Source organism: Chrysoperla carnea, chromosome 2 (assembly GCF_905475395.1).
Source record: "Chrysoperla carnea chromosome 2, inChrCarn1.1, whole genome shotgun sequence".
NCBI classification, from domain to species: domain Eukaryota; kingdom Metazoa; phylum Arthropoda; class Insecta; order Neuroptera; family Chrysopidae; genus Chrysoperla; species Chrysoperla carnea.
The window spans coordinates 83,410,218-83,433,160 of record NC_058338.1 but is presented as its reverse complement, the minus strand read 5'-3'; the positions used below and the strand labels follow the sequence as shown (position 1 = coordinate 83,433,160).

Genomic DNA, 22,943 nt, shown 5'->3' with positions numbered 1-22,943 from the left:
TTACGAGTATCATGTATATGCATTCGATAAAAATTAGTTTTTGTTTCGATAATTTCATTTAGCTGTTTAATGCTCGAAAATATGTATGTGCTCACACTATCAAATTTCAAATTGATAAATTTCAAAAACTTAAGTTTGAATCTTATAAAGTTCAAAAACTAAACTGTCTAGAATTCGAATGGTCTAATTGGTAAGGCGCTTGACATGAATCCAAGAAATTCGGGTTTGAGTCCCGGTTCGAGTGTATTTTTTTCAATTCACTTTAATTCAAAAACTAATTTTAGTAATGTTTAAAAATATTGATGATACGAACCAAATTATCAACTGCTTCAAAATAACGCTCTAAAATGTATGTAACAAGAAATAAATATCCTCTGAAATTGTTTGTATAGGAAATTGTGTCCCCTAAATAATTTAAATAAGATAAAGTTCAAAAACCAAAACCTCTACGACAAGAAAACCACGCTGTAAAAAATATGAAACTAGTATATATTATCAGCTGATAAGTTGATCTGTTAAAATCGGTTCGATTCTATTAATGAGCGTTTCTCATGAAAACGTACATAATTAGCTATGGAAAAATTGATAGTTACAAAGTTGATACTTAATAGTTACATAGTTATTTGATAGTTAATAGTTACAATTTTCAATTGTTGTTGACATATACCCTGTGTTGTATTTAAGTTAAACAAGTTATTATCGTTTAAAGTTTATAATTCCTTAGTCATAACTTGGGCCAAACTGTATACGTAATTCAATTATTCACAGTTTTAACAAGAAACACAATCGATTAGTAGACTCCCAGTTAAATTTAGTTTAAAAAACTGATTTAAACTTTGAGAAATTTTACGTTAAAATTGCCTATATTTTCAGAAAATATATAATATTTCGAAAATCGTGAAGTGTAAGTGAAATTAACCTGATGAAAAACACCTTTATTTTGATCGGAAAACCAGAAAATGAAATCATAGGTTGTTCCATTTAAAAAAATACAACTTTGATACATTTCGCGTTTCCGTTTACCCTTTAAATAACGAAAATAATTTTAAAATGTACAATCAATAACCCTCCATCTATCCCTGTAAGATAATTTTATTAAAATCAAGCCGTTTGGTCATAACCACCCGTGATGTATAGTGTGACCAACTCTGTATATTATTTTGCCTCTTAAATATATTATGCCTGACCCTAAAATCTAACACTGCCTAACGAAAAAACAATAATTTTTACCTCAACGACGGCAAAGAGATGTAAGGAGAAACAAAATAATAAAACTGTTGAAAATTTTTACGGAATGACACTTACTTTTCAATATTTGATATAAATAGAAAATAAAAAAAAAAAAAAAAAAAAACAAGATAGAAAAAGTTTGAAAAGAACTTTGTTTTTCAGTTTTTTGTTGTTATTGTTATAGAAAATATTGTGATTTATCTATCATGTGAATTAAAAGTGTTTTTATTCTTGTGTATACTTTTTTTTCTGTATAGTCTCTAAACTAGTTAAAAGTTATCGGTTATATCTCAAATGAACAATACAAAAAATTCGAAAAAAAATAAAAACAAATTCAATATTTTATTTACAGTTAACATTCGACACCTTTACCGTTGGCAAGTTTGTATCGTTTACAACCGACGGTTGTCCAGACGGTCACATGAGTATACGAGAGGTGGATCGTCCAGCGTCAGGTGGTCAATGGTGTGGAAGTGCTTGGGGTTATACAGTATATTATAGTGAAGCACCATCACTTAATGTTTCATTACAATTGGATCGTCTTAGCCAACAGGTATGTGTTTTTTGTTTTAATAGTATATACATGTAGACATCTTATGCTTTTTTCTATATGAAAAATTTATGAATAGTTCTTCTTTTTCTTCATTTTCCTTTCGTAAAAAAATGCTTAAAAGAGAAGCAGCAACAGGAATGTTTTGCCGCCTAAGACTAAACATTTTTTAAGATTTCTCTAAACTTTTGATTAATAACTTGGTATGGTAAACGTTCATATAGTAAACCATATATTTGTATACATGGTTTACATTGAAAATTTAATACTATTTTATAACAAATATAAATTAGTAATTATGCCAATTTACATTTAAAATATATTATTTATGCAATTTCGTCCCTTACATTCACAATTTCTTATGTAATAAGTTGAATTAATTGCTATTCTACGAAAATTTACTATACATACATTTACATGTAATCAATTGAAAATTAGTTAAACGCAAAGTACAAAATTTTTTATTATTTCAAAATTAGAAATATTTTTGCATTCTTTGATCAGTTTTAAACAAGAAAGTAATTGTGTCATTTTTTCTCTAGACGCTTAATTTTCGATATAAAAATTATTTCAAAATTAGGAAAGTAATATTCGATTTTTAGAAAAGTGTGTTGTTTTTTCAATCTCTGATGAAATTTGGTTTGCTAATGCAGCTCCTGCGCTACGATTTTTCTACTTCTTAGGACAAAATTTAAGACAAAAAAGACAATCAAATATGGTCACCTCACCATCCATTGTCATACAAACTTAACGTGTATGCAAAATTTCAGCTTAATCAGTTGAGGATAACTACTTCAAAATTGAGTTGCAAGATTTCACCAAAACAAACATACTTTGCAAATTAAATAAAAAGTTTGTAAAATATACATTAATTGTGCGTTTTTGATCAAGTTGAAGTCCAATTTGATATGGCTTATCATTTTACTTGTGTTATCTTAAGGTAATATGAGCGCCAAGGAAAATTTAGACTAGTAGTTGAAATTATTTGTACCTTATTTTCAACTTTGATGATAAATTTTGTTATAATTTCATGATAGAGACGAAAAATAGTAATAAAATTTTTCGATACCTACTTTGGTTTTCGAAGTAACGATAGCTAAATAATTGAACAAAATTTTCATTTTTTGATATTTTGAAAATTACTATAGATATCGAAAAATTTTATTCTTACTTTTCGTCTTATATTGTAAAGTTATAACAAAATTCACATTCAAAATTGGCAATATATATTTTTTAAATTTGTACCCCGACTACATCCTTTAGGAACAACGTTTTTTTTTTCAATAATTAAGGTCTTAACTTTTAACTAGTTTTTTTTTTTTTTAATTTCCACCGACTAGGTTTTGGAGAAATCTCGCATAACATATCATGCATCTATCGTTTTTCCATAAGACCTATGTTAAATATGCCTATACTTTTGAAGTCATTAATTTATTTAAATAATCAAATTTTTAGAATTGATTTGGGCTTATTTCAACTACACTTTCATCAATAGTGCGTTTTTGAAGTTGAAGTCAAATTTTATCTGGTTTACCCTCTTACTTGTGTTATCTAAGGATGAATAGATACTAAATTAGAATATGTTTTATACACCATAAAGTAGATAGAACGATAATATTCGGTATATCAGAGTTACTGATTCTTACACTTCATAGTAAATTGAATTTGTGACCACGAAATACTACTTAGTTATAATGTACAATACATCTGCTTTGTGTGTATGTGGCTGGCTCCTTTATTAAATTAATTACAGTTAAATGCTCAATTAGGTATTATTGTGTTTGACAATCCTACCTCGAGCACATGATATTAAATGTTACATAACAGTTCATGTATAATACCTACCTATCTACCTAGTCAGTCAGTCGTCCACTTATTACCTATATAGCTAGCGAATATTGATGACTACTAGAATTTCTAGCTAATTATGAATATCTTGTTAATAAAGGTAATATTAATAATAATTAACATCCTTAATTGAAGATACTAAACGATAGAAGAAAAAAGATAAAGCAGGCACTCTTTTTTCCTTAAGAACTTGCTTCCTTTAGAAATTGTCAAGCCTTTTTTTTCGCTCAAAATAATGTTTTTACGTTATTCAAAGGCAAAAAAAAAGAAAACTAAAAAAAAAGAAGAAAGGATTAGGCATCTAATTTAAAACCCTACTAACGCGCAGTTTCAAAAGTGCAAGGGTTGCGTTAATTAACCCTACGTATACCTACAAAAACGATTTTTGGCCAATATCGCGGAGACTTATGAAAAGAGTTTTGAACAAAAATTATCGGACATTTTAGAATTAAAAATTTTAATATCTTCAGCCATTTTCCCAAAAAAACGGGAAAAACGGCCAAATATATATATTTATATGCTATTTTAAACGCAAAAAAAAAATTGTGTTGCATAAACTTTATTCCATAACTTTTCCAAAGTTATTATGAATTATTTCAAAAAAAGAAATTTTGAATAAATTTTATGATGTCGAACATATGGGTACTATTGCTTCACGACATTCAATGATGTAGACAGCTAGATGAAGGAGTCTTAATTTTACAACTACCAAAAATCGGGTAGTAATTTCTATAGACGACGCCGATACCAGCGCGAACCAACTACAAGGTGCCCTTTTTGATCTTTTTTATCGTCATATTCCAAGTCAGGCACTTAACAAAGGCCCCAGTTACAAAATTCAGGACTACTTTTGACATAATTTCACATAATTTGAGGATAATGATTCGATAATTAACGAGAAATATATATAAAATTGATCGTTTGTCAATTTATTGAAAACGGCTAAAGATATATCGAAATAAGAAAGTAGAGTAAACTTACTTTCGTTTGAAATTTTTTTTTATTAAATCAATTAGTTCCAAGCTATTGTTAATTAGCATATAAATATAAATAAATAAATAAATAAATAAATAAATAAATAAATAAATAAATAAATAAATAAATAAATAAATAAATAAATAAATAAATAAATAAATATATATATATATATTTATATATATATGGCCGTTTTTCCCAATTTTCGAAAAAATGGCTGAGAATATCAAAAATTTTGAGTCCTCATTTTTGGAGACAAAAATTTTCCGACAATTTATGTTTGAAACTATTTTTCATAAAGTTTATGGTTTCCGAGATATTGGAAAAAGATCGTTTTTTTATGTATGCTAAGCGTTAATTAACGCAACCCTGGCACTCCTGAGATTGCGCGTTAGAAGGGTCTTAAACTAGATGCCAAAGCTTTCCTATTTTTAAGATTTTTTTGCCTTTCAATAAATTCATAAAATCGTTTATTTTCAGTTACTTTGAACGGCCTATTGTTGGTAAATTTATTTATTACCTCGTATCTTCCAAACGGCTCTATGGATTTCAACATTTAGGGTATCATAATATTTTTCTCAAAACCCCAAAGGTTCTCTGGTAGGCTTTTCAAACAACAAATAAAATGGCGGTTTTTTAGAGCGAAATAATAATACGTTAATTAAAAAAAATTAACAAAACCTGTCGAGTAGTGTATCAATTAATTAAAATATATATCATTAAAGGAGATTACAAAAATATATATCCATATCTATAAATAATATATTTATTTAAATTTAATTAGGAATAAAAAATGGATTTTAAAGCCTTATTAATATAGTATAATAAGAGGGTTTTTTTTAGTGATGGGACACTTAAACTTTAACATAAAATAAATAATTAAAAAATAAAAAACCTCACTGTGTTAATTAAATAAAATCTGAAAAGAAAGAAACAAGTCCCGTAGTTTATATAGCGACTTTAACAGTAGAGGCCCATTAAAACCTATATCGGCTCAAATCGTACCAATAATGCGCCCCGACTGTTAAAGTCGCTATGCAAACTACTGGACTTGTTTCTTTCTTTTCCGATTTTATATAACATAGTCGGGAGTTTTATTTTTTTAAATTAAAATACATTATTGAATCAACAAAATCATTTTTGGCACGTTTGTCAAACATTTTAACAAGCTTTTAATAACTTTGTTTGTATATTTGCCTATGTAACGGAATCTTTCGGTTAACGGAGTTTCACGTATTTCAAAACGTCAGAATTAATTGAAACTTCACTTCACATTGAAACACTTAACAAAGACTAATGACAATACAATGATATTTTACGAGAAAATAATTTTTTTCCTAATTACACTCTTTTGTTCGAATTTTTTAGTTCAACTAATTTTTTTAGTTTTTTAAACTACTCTTTATTTTTTACAATCCTCTTTTAAGCATCCATTTAAGGATAAATTCTCAAAATTTTCTAGAATTCTATATCATGCCATATTTTTCGAATGTCAATCTTTCTTTACTACAAAACTGTCCTTAGTTTTGACTATTTCAAATATAAACCCTCGAGAACCCTACATACTTCTTACAAAAAAAATTTCTTATACATATATCTGGTCATGCTTTGACATCTTTTAGCTAAGTGAAGAATGGGATGAATCGTATCGAAAAACATTTAAAATTTCATAAAGCTATTTCATCTAATCATGTTTAAAATTGTATTTGACTATTTAAAATTTATTTATACCAAGAAAAAAACTATTTAATAAAATATCGCTTATTATCCTTGAAATAAATTTGTTGTGCGGAAAAAAATTACATCCCGTTCCAAATGTGACAATCTTAACATAAAATATTTAATAAGTGTAAATACACAATTAAAAATTTTATAAAAATCCTACAAAATTAGTAATCGAAATAATCTTTCAAAAATTTTCCTTAGCTTATACTATTAACTAATTGTATTTTTAATAATAGCTTTAAAAATTTAATAATCTATCTGCACTGATAATTTTAGTTGCAAATAGCAAAACTGAATAAAATTTTGACAAAATAGAGCATTAGCAACTTAAAAATAATATGATTCGTTTATTTCATTAGGATTTAAGAATAATATTTGTGTTAAAATGAAAGTTTTTATTGAAGAAAAGTATTATTGTATGTTTAATAAGTTCCATTTGGTGAAATGTGTGTGTGTGTGTGTGTGTATTTATAAATGTGTGAAAAATGTGTATATTTATAGGAAATTTATAAATTTGCGGTTTTTTTTTTATATTTCTGAGACACGATACCAAATTCTGCTGTTTTTTCATTTCAAAAGTTTACAGCGATGCGTTGAAAATAAACAAATTGCGACGTATTGGAACTGATACGTCTCACTTAAAAACTCTCCTTTGGGAGGTTTCTATGCGGTCTAAGCGAACTTGTCCACTCAACGTCTGATTGCAGTTCTAGCAGTGTACATTAGAATTTATAAAAAGTAATTATCTACAAAATTTTGGAGAAACTGGATTAAAAGAACAGAAAATTCCAAACTAACTTTACACACAACGCATGTGTTTAGTTCTGTTTCATTTTGCCTTTCGTGTTTCATGACTTGTGGCTTAAAAACATTCCTCCTAATCATAAAAGAAAACGTAATACTGTTTTGTTACACCTTTTGTTATTTCGAGCTTAGCTTAGAGTGGTTCTCTTGGGCTCAGGTGACACATCATTTTCTGCTCCATACTGTGACAACTCCTGCAATAATCGGGATGCACTAGTAAACCCAATCGTTCCTTAAAAACCTCTATGATTATTTACCATTAATTTAGTGAATGGAATTTACAATTAATATAGTTATTTATTTCTGTTTTAAATCATCTGCTATATTTTAAACAGTAGCATACAGTGTGTTCCAGAACTCCTATACCGCCCTCCTTAATGAGAAATATCATAAAAAGAAAATGTGACAGCTCAAAATATTCAGTTTTACCCCAATAACTATAATAATGTAAAAGTTGCAAGTGGGAGATAGAAGAACACTTTCAATTTCAAAATTGTTCATTTTGTCAAGGCCGATATATGTATATTGTTTAAAACAGTCGTTCACAAATCAGATATGTTTAGCAAAGAATTGGCTATAAATTGCTCTATATTTGTTGTATCATCACTTGACCTGTTTTTACCCGACTGAGCAACGTAAAGGAGTGGTAATGTGTTTATCAGTCTATATATGTGTGTTCCTGTTTGCCGCTTTTGATGACTCAGACCGACTTGTCTTAGCCTCGTGAGTGCTACTGAAGATATGGCAATAATAAAAATTCAATACAACGACCACCAGATGCCATATTGTAAAAAAAAAAATGTATATGTGTTCCTATGTGGCACACTAGAGAAGACGTTAGCCGATTTTATTGATTCTGACGTCAATCGATTTGTCTTAACCTTGGAAGTGCTACTGAAGGCGTACGGCAGTAATGAAAATCCAATATGATATATTGTGAAAATAATGTATGTGCGCTCCTATGTGGCGCAATAGAAACCAAATGATTTTTATGATAATCGATTTGCTTTAATTTTGCGAGTAATACTAAAGATAAGGCAGTAATAAAAATTCAGTATGACCACCACCAGATGGCGATTGCAGATTGTGATAGAACAAATTATTTCAAAAATCAAAAAACTCCACTGAGTTAAATTTAAACTGAAAAAAAACAAGTCTTGCAGTTTACATAGCGGCTTTTACAGTCGGGACCAATTAGTGAGAATATTTGAGCCCGTGTAGACTTTAATGGGTCCCGACTGTTAATGTCGATATGTAAACTCCTGTGCTTTTTTCTTTTCAGTTTATATTTAAACCAGTGGCGTTTTATATTTTTTAAATAACTTTTTTATTTAGCTACTCTAATAAATTTTTACATTCTTTTGCAGACTGTAGGTATACACTGGATATAGTCATACGTTTCTACATAAAATAGTTTGGTTAATATTGATAAAGCATTATTTGATTTAATACTCGTAATTAGATTCGTACGCACCTGCCTATTTAGACAGTAGTACGTACTAGTGGTAGCAAGTTATAATTAACACGGAATATTCACTACCCATGAATTATATTACATGCATAATAATAACTGAAGCCATATATGTATGAAAAATTTTAGGATTGTTTTATCTCGCTTTACAGAACAATTAATTTTGCTAGTTTTTGTACATTAATAAAGTAAATAATTAAAAATAAAACCCATGAAATTGTGAACAGAAAGAGAAAAAAATGAGTCTTTGTTTTTTAAGTTGAAATTTCCTATCGCAACGCTGAAGTTACTGCTACTTTTTAACACGCTTTTATTAGCTTCATACCTATTTTAGTATGTAACGGAAACTTTGAACAACACTAGAAATTTAGTGTACTTATCATTTTATTTAAATATCCTGATCAGGATCTTCAGGATTCACGATTTTCATATCTGAAAATATATACATTTACTTGTGCTCCCACCATATTTATGCTGAATTTTTGATAAATAAATATTAGTCTAAAAAACTAAAAAACACAAAATAAATAATAGTTTAAAAAACACACTCTTGTAACTTGCTGAACTAAAAGGTGGAAAATAATTTCTGGAAATCCAAAAAAATCATTTTATCATAAAAAAGCATCGGGTGCTTTTCAAGATATTTTATAATAGTTTACATAGTTTACTTTTACCAATATCTGTCTATAAAATATTTACAATAAGTGAAATTTAGCACCCCACGCTTTTTTACCATAAAATGACTTTTTTGAATTTCAAGAAATTACTTCCTACTTTTTAGTTCACCAAGTTACAAAAGCGGGTCTTTTAGTTATTTTTAAAGTATTATTTATTTCTATTTATTCATACAAACAAGTCGTGAGAAGGGGGGAAGGTTTCTATGGTGCGACTCCTTGAGGTCAACACAAATAATTACCCAGTATAATAAACAAATAAAAAAACATACAATAAAAATAATTTTATTTTCCAAAAAAAAAAAAAACCAAAAAAAAAACTTGATTGATTGTTATGAAATTGAAGAAACTTTTATTGACTTTTTTGAAATATACACAACCTTGTAAAAGCTTTATACTTCAATCTAATAAGTTTTGTTAGTGTGTACCTTGAAGAAGATAATTAAGATAAAGATGTGAAAACTGAGTCAATTGTTGATATACCATGTATAGACAGTGTTGATCACTCTATCACATTACTAATACCTAAACATTACTAATAATCCCATATTAATATAACTATAAAATTTTCATCTAATGTGTTCCCTCGTGAGTAAACAGTGATGTTTACAAAAAAAATGTTTAAAACAAAAGTTTTTTTTTTTTTTTTTTTATAAGGAACATTTTTTATTCTTAGAGTTTTGTTCTATCTCTAACGGTTTACAAGATGAGTCCCACGGACTCGACCTCACTTTTTACGTCCTGAGTGCGCTGTAAACATTTCAGCTAGGTACATTTTTTCATTTTTGAGTTATCGTGTTGACAGACTAATTAGGTTATTCTATGACCACATGTACCAAAATTTTTTTCGTAACATTAATATTTTTAAGCGTTACAAACTTGGGACGAATCTTAATATACTGTGTATATTTCATATAAACATGGTAAAAAAATGTTTAACCATTTAACTTTGGAGCAATTTTTGAAAATTAACTCTTTTTAGAGCACCAAAAGGGACGGGTGCGTTTTCAAATGATAACACAATTACCGTAAATATAAGCACAGAAACTAAAGACCTAATTAGAGCATCATTTGTTATATTTATTCATACAAATAATAACGCATTACCCCAAATACTTAATAACAATACATACATCCCATTAAAATTAAGTAGGTACAATATTGCATTCATACCTACCAAACCATATATATATATATATATAACAAACAACATACATAAATAATTATAAAACCGTTATAAAATTATTTATGTTATAATTAAAATAAATAATTATATTTGATAATGACTTTCATTTCTTTTATTCTGTATGTAATTAGAAAATTCTTTTTTTTTTTTATACCATGTATATGAAATATAACAAGGTATACTAAGTTTAGTCCCAAGTTTGTAACGCTTAAAAATATTGATGCTATGGACAAAATTTTGGTATAGGTCTTCATAAAATCACCTTATAAGTCCATTTCCGGATGTCTGTCTGTCTATCGTCTGTCATCACGATTACACAAAAGCGAAAAGAGATATCAAGCTGAAATTTTTATAGCATGCTGAGGACGTAAAAAGTCAGATCGTGTTCGTAAATGAGCAACGTACTTCATTTGGGTCTTGGGTCCGTAGGATCCATCTTGTAAACCGTTAGAGATAGAACAACAGTTTAAACGTAAAAAATGTTACAATATAAAAAAGTAAACAACTTTTGTTTGAATCATTTCTTCGTAAGCATCACTTTTTACCTGTTCGAGCGTAAATTATGCGCAAATTGTATAGTTTGTATTATATGGTAATATCAGTTATATATGTGTCACATGTATGTATGGGTAATGTGACAAAATACACTGTCTATACATGGTATTTCAATAGTTTACTCAGTCAATTTTCACTTGTTATTATGTATATATTTGAATAAATATGGCTACATCTACGACCATAGTAGTGAACATATACACATACGGTAATTAGTTATATAATTTATGAGTGTGATTTTTTTTATATTTACTTTGCTTTCATTAAAATATTATTTCTAATAATAGCAGAGAGAATGGGGTAGATATACTTTTTTTTAGTGTTCCTGAGAGGAAGGTATTGATTCCATTTCGAAAATTAAAATAAATTTAATTAAGGAGAATTGAAAAAATACACTCGAACCCGGATTTCTTGGATTCATGTCAAGCACCCTAACAATTAGACTATTCGAGTTCTAGACATAGAGTGCAATTTTTCAACTCAACATATTTTTATTTTTACTTTGTTTATTCACTTATTTATTATTATTACTTTTTGTGTTTGTTTACTTTTAATCATGTATACGATATTGGTAGGGCGCTTGACATGAATCCAAGAAGTCCGGGTTCTAGTGTATTTTTTTCAATTCTCTTTAGTTAAAGTTACTCGACAAGATATTTGTCAATATTTAGTTTACGCTGTATGTATCATATTAAAAATCATCAATTATAATCGAGAGACCATGATGTAAATAAATATCGTATACATGATTAAAAGTAAACAAAATCAAAAATTAATAAAATAAAATTTTTAATGATAATTGGTGATTCAATTTCTGTTATCTATGTTATCATCTCTGTAAGTTAGAATGCTGTGAAAACTTCCACTTGTTTCAAACGTAAAATGATCCTGGTTCAAGGTTAAATCGTTTCATTTGCGAACTGATCTTTTACCAAACGATGAACTTGTTCAGTTGTTTTACAGAAATAGCAATTCAGTAAGAAAGACTTTTACGGGAATATTATGACCAATTTAATCTTCCTAGTAAGCTAACAATTAGCAAAGTTTCAATTAGAGAAAACTGTAATGGTAATGTGCGTGTATCATCGTAAGGTGCGTTCAGCCAAGAATACGCTATAGCAATTATTTTGTCAGGTTTTCTGAAAAGTATTGCCTATACTTGCAATGTTGGTGCAAAAAACTTCTGCTGTAAGTCCAGAGGCGACATGTGGTTGATATCATATAAAATGGAGTGCACTTAATATTCGATTAATAAAAACATCACTAAAATAATATTACATTTTGTGTGTGTTTTTTTTAACCCCCGAACTAAAAAAAGGTGTCTTATTAGTTGATCGCTATGTGCGTAAGTCTGTCAGTCTTTCTGTGGCATCGTAGCCCCTAAAAGAGTATGCCGATTTTTTTTTTCGGTCAAAAATTTATTTAATGAAGAGTGTTCTTCGCTATGTTTCAAGTACAAGTTAAGGATTCCGCACCCGAAAATTTGTCGGAAGTTTTTTTAAATTTTATAAATTACACTTATTTTAAATTTATGAAACTCAGTTTCTATCAACTTAAAACAGAAGATAACGGCACATTTAAGTGCTTCATTTTTCCGGTACTTCCTTAGAAGTGGCTGAAAAGTCTTTCGATATCGAGTTAAAGTTGGGAGTTAACTCTTTCTACTCGATTAACGGGATACTTGTGAAATACCTCTGAAATTCAGAAAATTGAATTTATATCTTAAGAAAATCAGATCCTTATTTTAATCCTTTTGCATCCTGCCACGTAAAACATACCTTATTTTCTGATGTTACATTTATGTTAGTTAAAATTATTTCATTAGCATAGCTGTAGGAAAAAAAACATTACTATCATTTAACGGATAAAAATTTTAATATTTCAAAAAAATAATTTAATGGTCTGAACCATAATGGTCCTAACCGTCACAGCCTGTTTCATTTTTTGTATGTGTATGAGTGTGTTGAATGTTTATGTTCCGCAGGAAATTAATGTGTAGATACTAACAAAATGAAAAATTATATTTGAGATAATGATAACTTTCAAGATTTGTTTAAGAGGTTACAACATTCTCTATATCTCGAATGGGCTTAGAAAAGGAGTATATAAATATAATTTTATTAATGTCTTTTTTTTACAAAATATATAAAAAAAAATGCAAGTGACTACAATTTAATATAGTCAATGTGAGAATTCGAATCTTTTAATTTTCCGAATGCTTCCACCATCATAAATATATCACTGATCATCACCCATTTTGAATTTTCCAATAATTTAGTCAGTTCAATTTTGCAGATTTAGCTTTAAAAGTATTAAACTCCTAAATTATACGACCTGATATACAATATTTCGTGTTCAATATTAAACGAATATTCTATATATGTTTAATTCTACCTAGTTCTACGTAATGCAAGTGTTTTACTAGGAAGTACTGTTTGATAGACAGCGTATAATTTAGGTTATAATATATAGTGTTTCTTGTAACAAAATTCTACTATATCCCCTTCCCTTTAAACAGTCATTTAATACTATCAAAAAAAAATGTTTATGAAGGACAAACTATTATTTTACTAAAAACCGGGAAATAGCGTCACCCATAAATGACATTAGTTAAAAGCAGGAGGCTCTCAGTTTAAACTAACAAGGATCATTCAATGCGCCTCAAGATTTTACAAGATCATATATGGATTAAGATCCAGGCCAAAAAAATTCGTTGAATTTGCTAAAGCTGAAAATTTGAAGATAGGTATACTTAGATATGAAACTGAAACAAAACTGTTAATTGGTTTCAGTATTTTTCACATCTACAAATTGGACCTTGAGACTATGAAGAAAAAGTTCTTGTAAATCAAAGGATCGGCCCTTTTTCGAACTTTGAATTTAAGTAAAACAATTAACCCTTATGCGATTTTAAAAAAACTTTCAGTTTTGTATTGACAAAAATGGCACTCAGGGCTTAACAAGAAATTTTAAATCGTTATAGTTCGAAGAAAACGTGCATGAAAAAAAGAGAAAAAGCATTTGACCGAGTTAATTGTAGAAATACCCTGTATAGATTAGCCTGATCAAACTGATTTCTTAATAAAGTTTGTTCAAAAACATCTATACAGCAGACTCACTATTTGAAGCTAAACACAAATTTTCAACTTTTATCTTGTAAAGTTTTGGAGACACTATTGTTTTACATTTTTGTATTTGATCTCTTACAGTAAACTCTGTCGATAACGAACAAGAATTGTATCTGTATGACTCCTTTACGAAATCAAAGTTACTTTTTACGTCCTGAAAACTCGTTTACTTTTCGAGTTCTCTTGCTCATGGCGCAAATATCTTGATATATTGCCTATATACAGAGTATTCATTTTTCGGACTATGAGTTGTCTATATATATACTGTCCATGTTTAGATGATATACACACGTATTAATGAATGGATATATGACCATCTTATTAGATTGATTTTAGAATTTGCACATATCATGCAATAATAATAATAATAATAATTGTATTAATAATTATAGTGTTTATTCAATATTTGAATATTTTGATTATAATATTATATTCTGGCAAATATAGAAATCTGGTAAGCAATTAAATTCTGTATTAAAGGATTCATTGAAGGTAAATGATAATTTATATTATATACCAAACAACAATTCTGGTGTTGTTATGGTCGATGACAACCGAAGAAGTTTTTCAAGTGAAATTACTAAAAAAAAATAATACAGAAAGTGAATCGGTTAAAAAGCATGACGTCATAAGATTGGAATATAACTATTCTATTGGATAATTATAAAACTATAGACCAATAGAAATGAACAGGCATGGCTTATAAAACCTTGAACGCTTTATATAGACAGGCAGAGATTTATGCGGCTCACATGCAATACTTGTGAGGTTAACACACGTGTTTTCCGTTCGTAAAATAATGCTTAGTAAAAATTTAGATTGACGGAGGAAAAGGTTTTGAAAAAAGGAGACCAAAATGCCGTTTTACACAATCAATTATGAATATTTATGATATATTTATAGTTTTGTCTCAAAATAAAGAGAGTGAAATTTTACTTTTGTCTTGCGTCTCCCGACCCAGTTCATTTTTATGAGTTAGTTTTTCATCTTTCTGGTCAAAAATCCCCTGATTATTATGCCAATCTCCATCTTGTATAACTAAAAGAATAGCATATAACACGTATATTCTTACCAGTTTAGCTGTTGTTAGTTAGATTTATTTTCTAAACTTGTTGCTTCTATGTTAATAATTTCATGACAGAATGTAATAACAACTGAATAGAAAAAATGCGAATACAAATCACACACAAGAATTAAAATCGTTTATAATAAAACATACATACATTTTGTAAGCTTTCAATTTACATAATAGCTTTAATGTAGACTTGTATTCAAAACCATATAAAATACATCAAAAGTTTACGTGCGATAAAAACAAACACAATGAATTACAATAAATAATTCAATAAATCATTTTATAACAAAAAAACTGTATTTAACAACTTCATTGCGTCATCATGGTAGGTCATACAAAAACGTTAATTGACCCGATAATATAATTAGCCCACGGATCAAAATCACGAAAATTTTACGCCAAATCAAAACGTACGATAATGTTGGTTTTTTCTTAAAAAATACTGAAATATTTGAATTTTGTACCTATTCATAAACTTGTAATAATTTTGTACACCAAAACAAGGAAAAAATTAAAAATGCGAATTTTGTCATGAAAAAGGTACCTACAACAATGCTGGTTTTTTCTTTCAGCGAAACCACACCAAAAAAAAAAAACCTTGATTGAATTATGAATTCAAATATTCCATAAACTTATAATAATTTTGAGTAAAGACTCAAATAATAAAAAATTTAAAAATGCTAATTTTGTCTTGAAAATCGGCATATGGGTATAACAAGATATTCTAAGCAACTTTTATACCACGTATATATGAAATATGCATACTATATTAAGTTTAGCCCCAAGTTTGTAACACTTAAAAATATTGATGCTACGAAAAAAAATTTGGTTAGGTGTTAATAGAATCATCTTATTATTCCATTTTCGGTTGTCCGCCTGCCCGCCTGTCAACCCGATAACTCAAAAACGAAAACAGATATCAAGCTGAAATTTTTACAGGGCACTCAGGACGTAAAAACTGAGGTCGAGGTCGTAAAAGAGCAACATAGGTCAACTGGGTCATTGGTTCGTAGGATACTGGGTCCGTAGGTCCATCTTGTAAACCGTTAGAGATAGAACAAAAGTTTAAATGTAAAAAATGTTCCTTATAAAAAAATAAACTAAAGTTCCTTATAATAAAATAAACTTTTGTTTGAAACATTTTTTTGTAAACATCACTGTTTACTAACGACCGCACACATTAGATACAAATTTTATAGTATGTATTATCAGTTATGCATGTGTGACATGTATAGGTATTTGTGTAATGTGATAGAGTAATCAATATGTCTATACGTGGTTTTTCAACAATAAACTCAGTCAATTGTTTGTTTTCACGTGTTTCTTATAATTTCTAAATATCTCTCGCTAGGCAAAATATTAACAATCGGCCCTATTTGACAATTTATAGTAAGCTGAATTTAATAAATTTTATCTGATTTCGGTTAGGTATCTTAAAAAAGTGACTTACCACCCTGTATAACTGTACAAAATTGCAAACCGGTATTCCTATAAATAACCAAAATATTAGTATACAGTTAAATCCTCAAATATTATTTTTAAATCCAATCCAGAGCGTCTTATAAGCTTTTGCTCTATTTTATCGTAAATTTTTAATCTTTATTTAACTTTTAATAGGTGAGTATTTTATTAGGTCCGAAACCATTTCAGCTGCACATCTACCTACGATAGACTTGCGGATACCCTCAACTCATTTCTGACTATCCCGTGCGGTTAGCTTTACTAATTCGAGAATCCATACTGTTCTTATTAGCATCATCATGTAATGCAACGTCTGTCATGGCGTGTCAATATGGCTAACGTTCCATCAAACAATATGTATAGATTACATACATATATGTATAACAATACAAATATATACATAATGTTTAATTTATCGATGTATATGTCGCCGTGTATTGCCGAATCAGTTGTTTTACAAATCAGAATGACTTATCGGCAGAATCAGAAGAAGGAAGCGGCACAATCACAAGAAACTAATCCTGAACTATGAAATAAAACAAATATATTGATGTCTAACTAATAAATTATCCGTCTTAAATATTCTTTTAAAATATTTTCTCATTCTCAAATTTTATTTTTCTAGCTTGATACCCACCCGGGCCTAGCCGGGCTTAAAAGTAAAGTCTATCGCAATGTTGCTCTCTTATTCTCGATTATCTCTCTTCCATAACACTCAAAATAGAGGTAGGGATTGTTTTACACAGGTAAAAGATATGCATAGCTTTCAATTTTATAAATTGCATAATAGTCATAATTCATTGAGAATATTAGAAAAGGAGGCTCTGAATTGTTTGACATTTACTATTTTAAATTTTTACACAAGCCTTTAATTTATGGTTCAAAATGATGATTTTAGATCTACTCCATCTATAAACATCAGTAACAGCTCAGGAAATAAAAAAATCCCATCTGCAAAAAACTAGGAACTCTAAATTTTTGTTTTTGGAATATCGAAGGCTTGTATAAAAGGTTAAACGATGAAACATTTTTAAAATATAAAGGAAAATTTGATTTTATTGGTCTCACTGAAACTTGGATGCCAGAGGGAAGTAAATGTAATGTACGGGGATATGAATGTATTTTAAAGAATAGGCATAGATTTTCAGAGAAGGGTCGGTATCCCGGTGGTATAGCATTATTATACAAATCGGAATGGGAAAATAATATTAAGTTCTTAAATACTGAATTGGACGAAAGTCTGTGGTCGTTATTAAGAGTGAACAAAATGAACATTTTATTGGGAATAATTTATATACATCCTGAAAGCTCACGTTATGCGAAACACAATATATTTACTCTTCTTGAGGAGGAAATATTGCAACTGTCGAAAAAATTCCCCTTTGCTCAAATAATTATTGGAGGGGACTTTAATGCTAGGACCGCCAGAATGAAAGAACTTGAAATAGAAGAAATTGACACTTATGGCTTGACTTTAAATGACAGATTAAGCAAAGACGATAAAATCAATAAGTATGGCAAGCATTTACTTCAGCTTTGTGAACGTACGCAATTATATTTAGCCAACGGGAGAGTAAACGGTGATTTACATGGAGAATGGACATATGTTAGCTCACTAGGTTCTAGTGTTATTGATTATATAATTTTGTCACAAGAGCTGTTTCAACATGTTGACAAGATGAATGTTGGTGAAGAATGTCTTTCCTATCATTTTCCGATGGAGCTTTCAATTATCAGCAATGGTAATGTAAGGAAGAATTTGGATTGTGGGATACGATTATTTTCGATTAAAGGATATAAATGGTCAACGGAAAGTGAAAAGTTAGTTGAAAATAGACTTTCGTCATCGGAATCCGAATTTTTCAAAATTGGAATTGAATACTTTACTGAACAAAACGAGTTAGATTCGGCTGTTAAAGTGTTTGATTTGTGGATAGAATATCTATTATCCGATTCCAGAAAACATAATATGGCGTGTCATAACCCAATTGGCAAATGTGAATGGTTCGATAGTGAATGCCTAGCTAAAAGAAAGTTTATGAAAAAATGCTTAAGGGAAATGAGAAAGATGAAATCTGTAAATAATATTCAACTCTTTTTAAATAGCAAGCGTGAATACAAACTACTTTGTAGTCATAAAAAAAAATGCTTGGAAAAAAAGAAAATTGAAAACATAAAAAACGCTCTAGAGACAAACGACACGCAAAAACTATGGCAACAAATAAAAACGCGAAACATATATGACAGCAAGCAAATACCTATAAGAAATTGGATCAAGCATTACAAAGATTTATTTAATCATGATGATGCGTCTGTAAATAATATTATTTCAAACAACAGAACAACAGTTCCAGGTCTCGAATGGAGTGTAGAGGATGTACAGTGGTCGCTAATGAATGTCAAAAAGGGCAAAGCACCTGGAAAGGATGGCATTCTGAATGAATTCATTTTATGTCTTAGCACTCATCATAGCTTTGTAAGTGTGTTAACGGGACTCTTTCAAAAAATGGGGCAAAATACATATTTTCCGTCAGCATGGTCGACAGGTGTCATATGTAACCTCTATAAAGGAAAGGGGAACAAAGAGGATGCTAATAATTATAGGGGTCTGTCTCTGTTGCCTAACATAAGTAAAGTATACACGGGAATGCTTGCGAACAAAATCACGAAATGGGTTGAAGATAACAGTATTATATCTGAATATCAATCTGGTTTTAGGAAAGGATATGGAGTGCAGGACAATATTATTGTCCTTAAAGGCCTTATTGACAGAAGCATCCGTATGAAACGGAGTAAACTCTATTGTTGTTTTCTTGATTTTACCAAGGCTTTCGACTTGGTAAACAGAGACATGCTTTGGGAAAAATTATATAATATGGGCATACCAAACGATTTAATTGAAGCAGTTAAGTCGATTTACGTTAATGCATCATGGTGCATTAAATACGATAGTAATGCAGTAACTGAGACCTTTAGTAGTGATAGAGGTGTTCGTCAAGGATGCCAATTATCCGCTCTTCTTTTCATTCTATTTATAAATGATCTGCCCAAGTATTTGAATTCTTTGGACACTGTTGGACCTTGCTTTGGATCTCATGAGATAAAACTACTGATGTATGCAGATGACGTGGTTCTGCTTTCACAAAGTATAGGAGGAATGAGAAGAGCTTTGGCTAATGTAAATGAGTATTGCAATCGATGGCATTTAAATTTAAATACAGAAAAAACAAAAATGCTTATAATTAGTAAAGGCTCTAAGCATAGTGTGAAGGAGCAGTGGTCTATTAGTGGAAAAATTATTGAGTATGTGAAAGTATTTAAATATTTGGGAACATACATCAACTATAATGGGCAGTGGAAGACACACCATGAAAATATGATAGTTAAAGCAAGGAGTGTGTGGATGTCCATTCGTAAACAAATGTATGGATACAATGAATTTCCTTTTAAGGTAATAATCCAAATGGTTAAAGCTTTGATAATTCCATTACTCACATTTGCTTGCCAAGTATGGGGTTTAGAGCATTCTGTGGAATTAACAAAATTCTTAAACTTAATCTATAAAGAAATTCTGGGCGTAGCTAAGTGTACGCCGAGCGACGCAGTATTGCTAGAAATTGGTGAATTTCCGCTGGAAGCATATTCAACTCTGCAATCTCTCTCTTACATGTTTAGAGTTTTGAACAATGAAGGTAGGCTGATACAAAAAGAAAGCGCTAAAAATTGTATTAATTACATACAAATGAATGACTGTGCTAGAAAGTTAGTGGATGAAGGCATACTTCACGTTGGGAGCAATGTGGATTATATCCAATGGAAAAAACGCGTAAAAGCTCGTGTGGAAGATTTTTATAGAGATAATATGCTGAAAAGTGTTGCAAGCAAAAGGTCTCTACAAACCTTTAATATAATAGGAAAATTTGATAATGGAGCCCCATATTTAAAAATGTTAGATGATAGGAGTTTGAGAAGAGTATTAACAAATTTTAGACTCGGAAGATTTGCTTGGGAAAACAAGGCGAAGAGAGATGGAGAACGTGTGTGTGTTTTGTGCAATGGGTGCGAGTCAGGTCATCATCTTCTCTTAGACTGTGCGGGAGTTGACTTAGTAATGCGAGACCATATTATACGTGTATTGGGTGATACAGTTGACAATATTTTAAATGTGAGAGATCCGTCTATGTGTGTGAAAGTTTGCAAATTTATAAGTGGGTTTTTGGAAAAAAGAAAAAATTTTCTTGTGTAAACTGTTTACTTTGCATCTTTGTATTTTTTCTAACTTTTTAGTTATACGATTATTATATTATTATTTCTGTTATTATTACTAGTATTATTGCTTTCTTAATTTTTTTGTCAGGATTTGTTATTTAAGTTTGAACTTTGTTTGATTCAAATTTTATTAATTTATATCAATAAAGCTTATTATTATTTAAACATCATTTTGAACTATAAATTAAACATTTCTGTAAAAATTTAAAATAGTGAATGTCAGATTAAATATAATTTTTTTAATTTTTTTAATTGTTTTTTCTTTTTTATATATCTTTATAAATTATTGCTCATGTGTTATTCTGATTTATGAGCTATATTGCTGTACAGTTTGATTATAACCATTCGCAAGTTTTTGCGTGAAAGCGTTAAAAACAAACAAACAAACATCCTTATCTTCACATTTATAATAATAGTAATTGGACAAACTTTTATCTGTATATCATTTCTCGTTGTTTTACATATAAATAAATTCAAAACGTTTATGAAATTTTGCTCAGTTACTATGAAACTCGCTAAACAACTTGAAGCTGTGTTATGAAACGGTTCTTTAAAACAAGTAACAGCCGATACGGCAATCCATCCGTGGCATATATAGCGTAGCCAAATACACGTTTTAGTTGAATAATGTATATGTATGTGTTAATTTCAAATACGTGTTGTTTGGTATACCAAAATTATGTGGATGAACACATTAGCATATTTTTCAATAATAGTTACGAATCGATTTCGCTATGCTGTTTTCTACTTTATGCAAGGGATGATCACCTGATTCCATAATCTGGATGAAAGAATACTTTTTATGAATTTCAGAAAAATATGCACTGTAAGGTTTTGGAGTTGGGAATTTCAAAAGGAAAACATTTTAAGAGAATGAAACAAAAACACATTCGTACAAGGACTCGAACCCGAACCTGCTGTATTCATGCCAATCATCTTAAACAATTGTGCCAGACACAGAGTGACATTTTTCCAACTCACAGAATTTTTATTTTTATTTATTAGTGTCAACAATTTTGGGTTAAATTTGACTTTAAATTTAAAAATTTTGGCCCAAATTTAGTAGGATTACATACTTGTTTTATCAAAACTGTCCCCAATGTCGGACAGTTAACAATTAAGTCAGGTTTAATTTACCTTCAAATTTGAAAAGGTTTGAACTTGGTTTATCAAGATTGGATGTAATTTGGATGTGAGAAAGCAAAACAAAAATTTCTGGATTTTGATCACATCATTAGGTAAAAAAAGTCACGAGAAACCCACAATTTTGGTTCGCACTTTTCAACTTTGACGTTAGTGTTTCGCTACCATTCACCTTTGTCACAAATGCCAGAACCACGACGCCATTCTTGAAACCCTTTAAAGTCAGGTTAAAGACTACAAATTTGAAAACTTTTTCCTAAATAGAGTAGGATTTCATACTTGGCTAATCAAAATTGGATATAATTTGGATTTGACTGAGCAAATTTAAAATTTTGGTTTTTGATGACCTCATAAGTTGAAAATGAAGTTTCTAGGCTAATATGCCTTTTCGCGGGTAAACAGTGATATGTACAAAAAATGTTTCAAACAAAAGTTGTTTATTTTTTACATTTTATACATTTCGACTTCTGTTCTTCCTCTAACGGTTTACACGATGGATCCTACAGACCCAAGATCTTGACCTATGTAGCTCATGTATTATCTCGACCTCACGACCTTGACGTACTGATTACGCTATAATTTCGGCTTGATATTTGTTTTCTTCATTGAGTTGTCGTGTTTACAGACATAATTTCGGCTTGATATTTGTTTTCGTCATTGAGTTGTCCTGTTTACAGATATCCAGGCAGACGGGCAACCGCAAATAGGCTAATTATGTGATTTTTTGAACATCTATACCAAAAATTTGTTGAAATCAATGCTTTTAAGCGTTAAAATTTTATTAACCCAAATTACCGTATTTAACCCAAATGCATAACAGGTGGTTGGTACAATATGAAATATTTAACA

General features: G+C 29.5%; 1 protein-coding gene across 1 annotated transcript in view; it reads left to right on the top strand.

The window, feature by feature from the left end:
- LOC123292996 overlaps positions 1 to 22,943 on the top strand; it is a 177,640-nt gene that overhangs the window by 60,943 nt on the left and 93,754 nt on the right. The window contains exon 3 of the mRNA XM_044873710.1: positions 1,583 to 1,783. Coding sequence (XP_044729645.1) covers positions 1,583 to 1,783 — 201 coding nt within the window. The remainder of the gene's footprint in view (positions 1 to 1,582; positions 1,784 to 22,943) is intronic.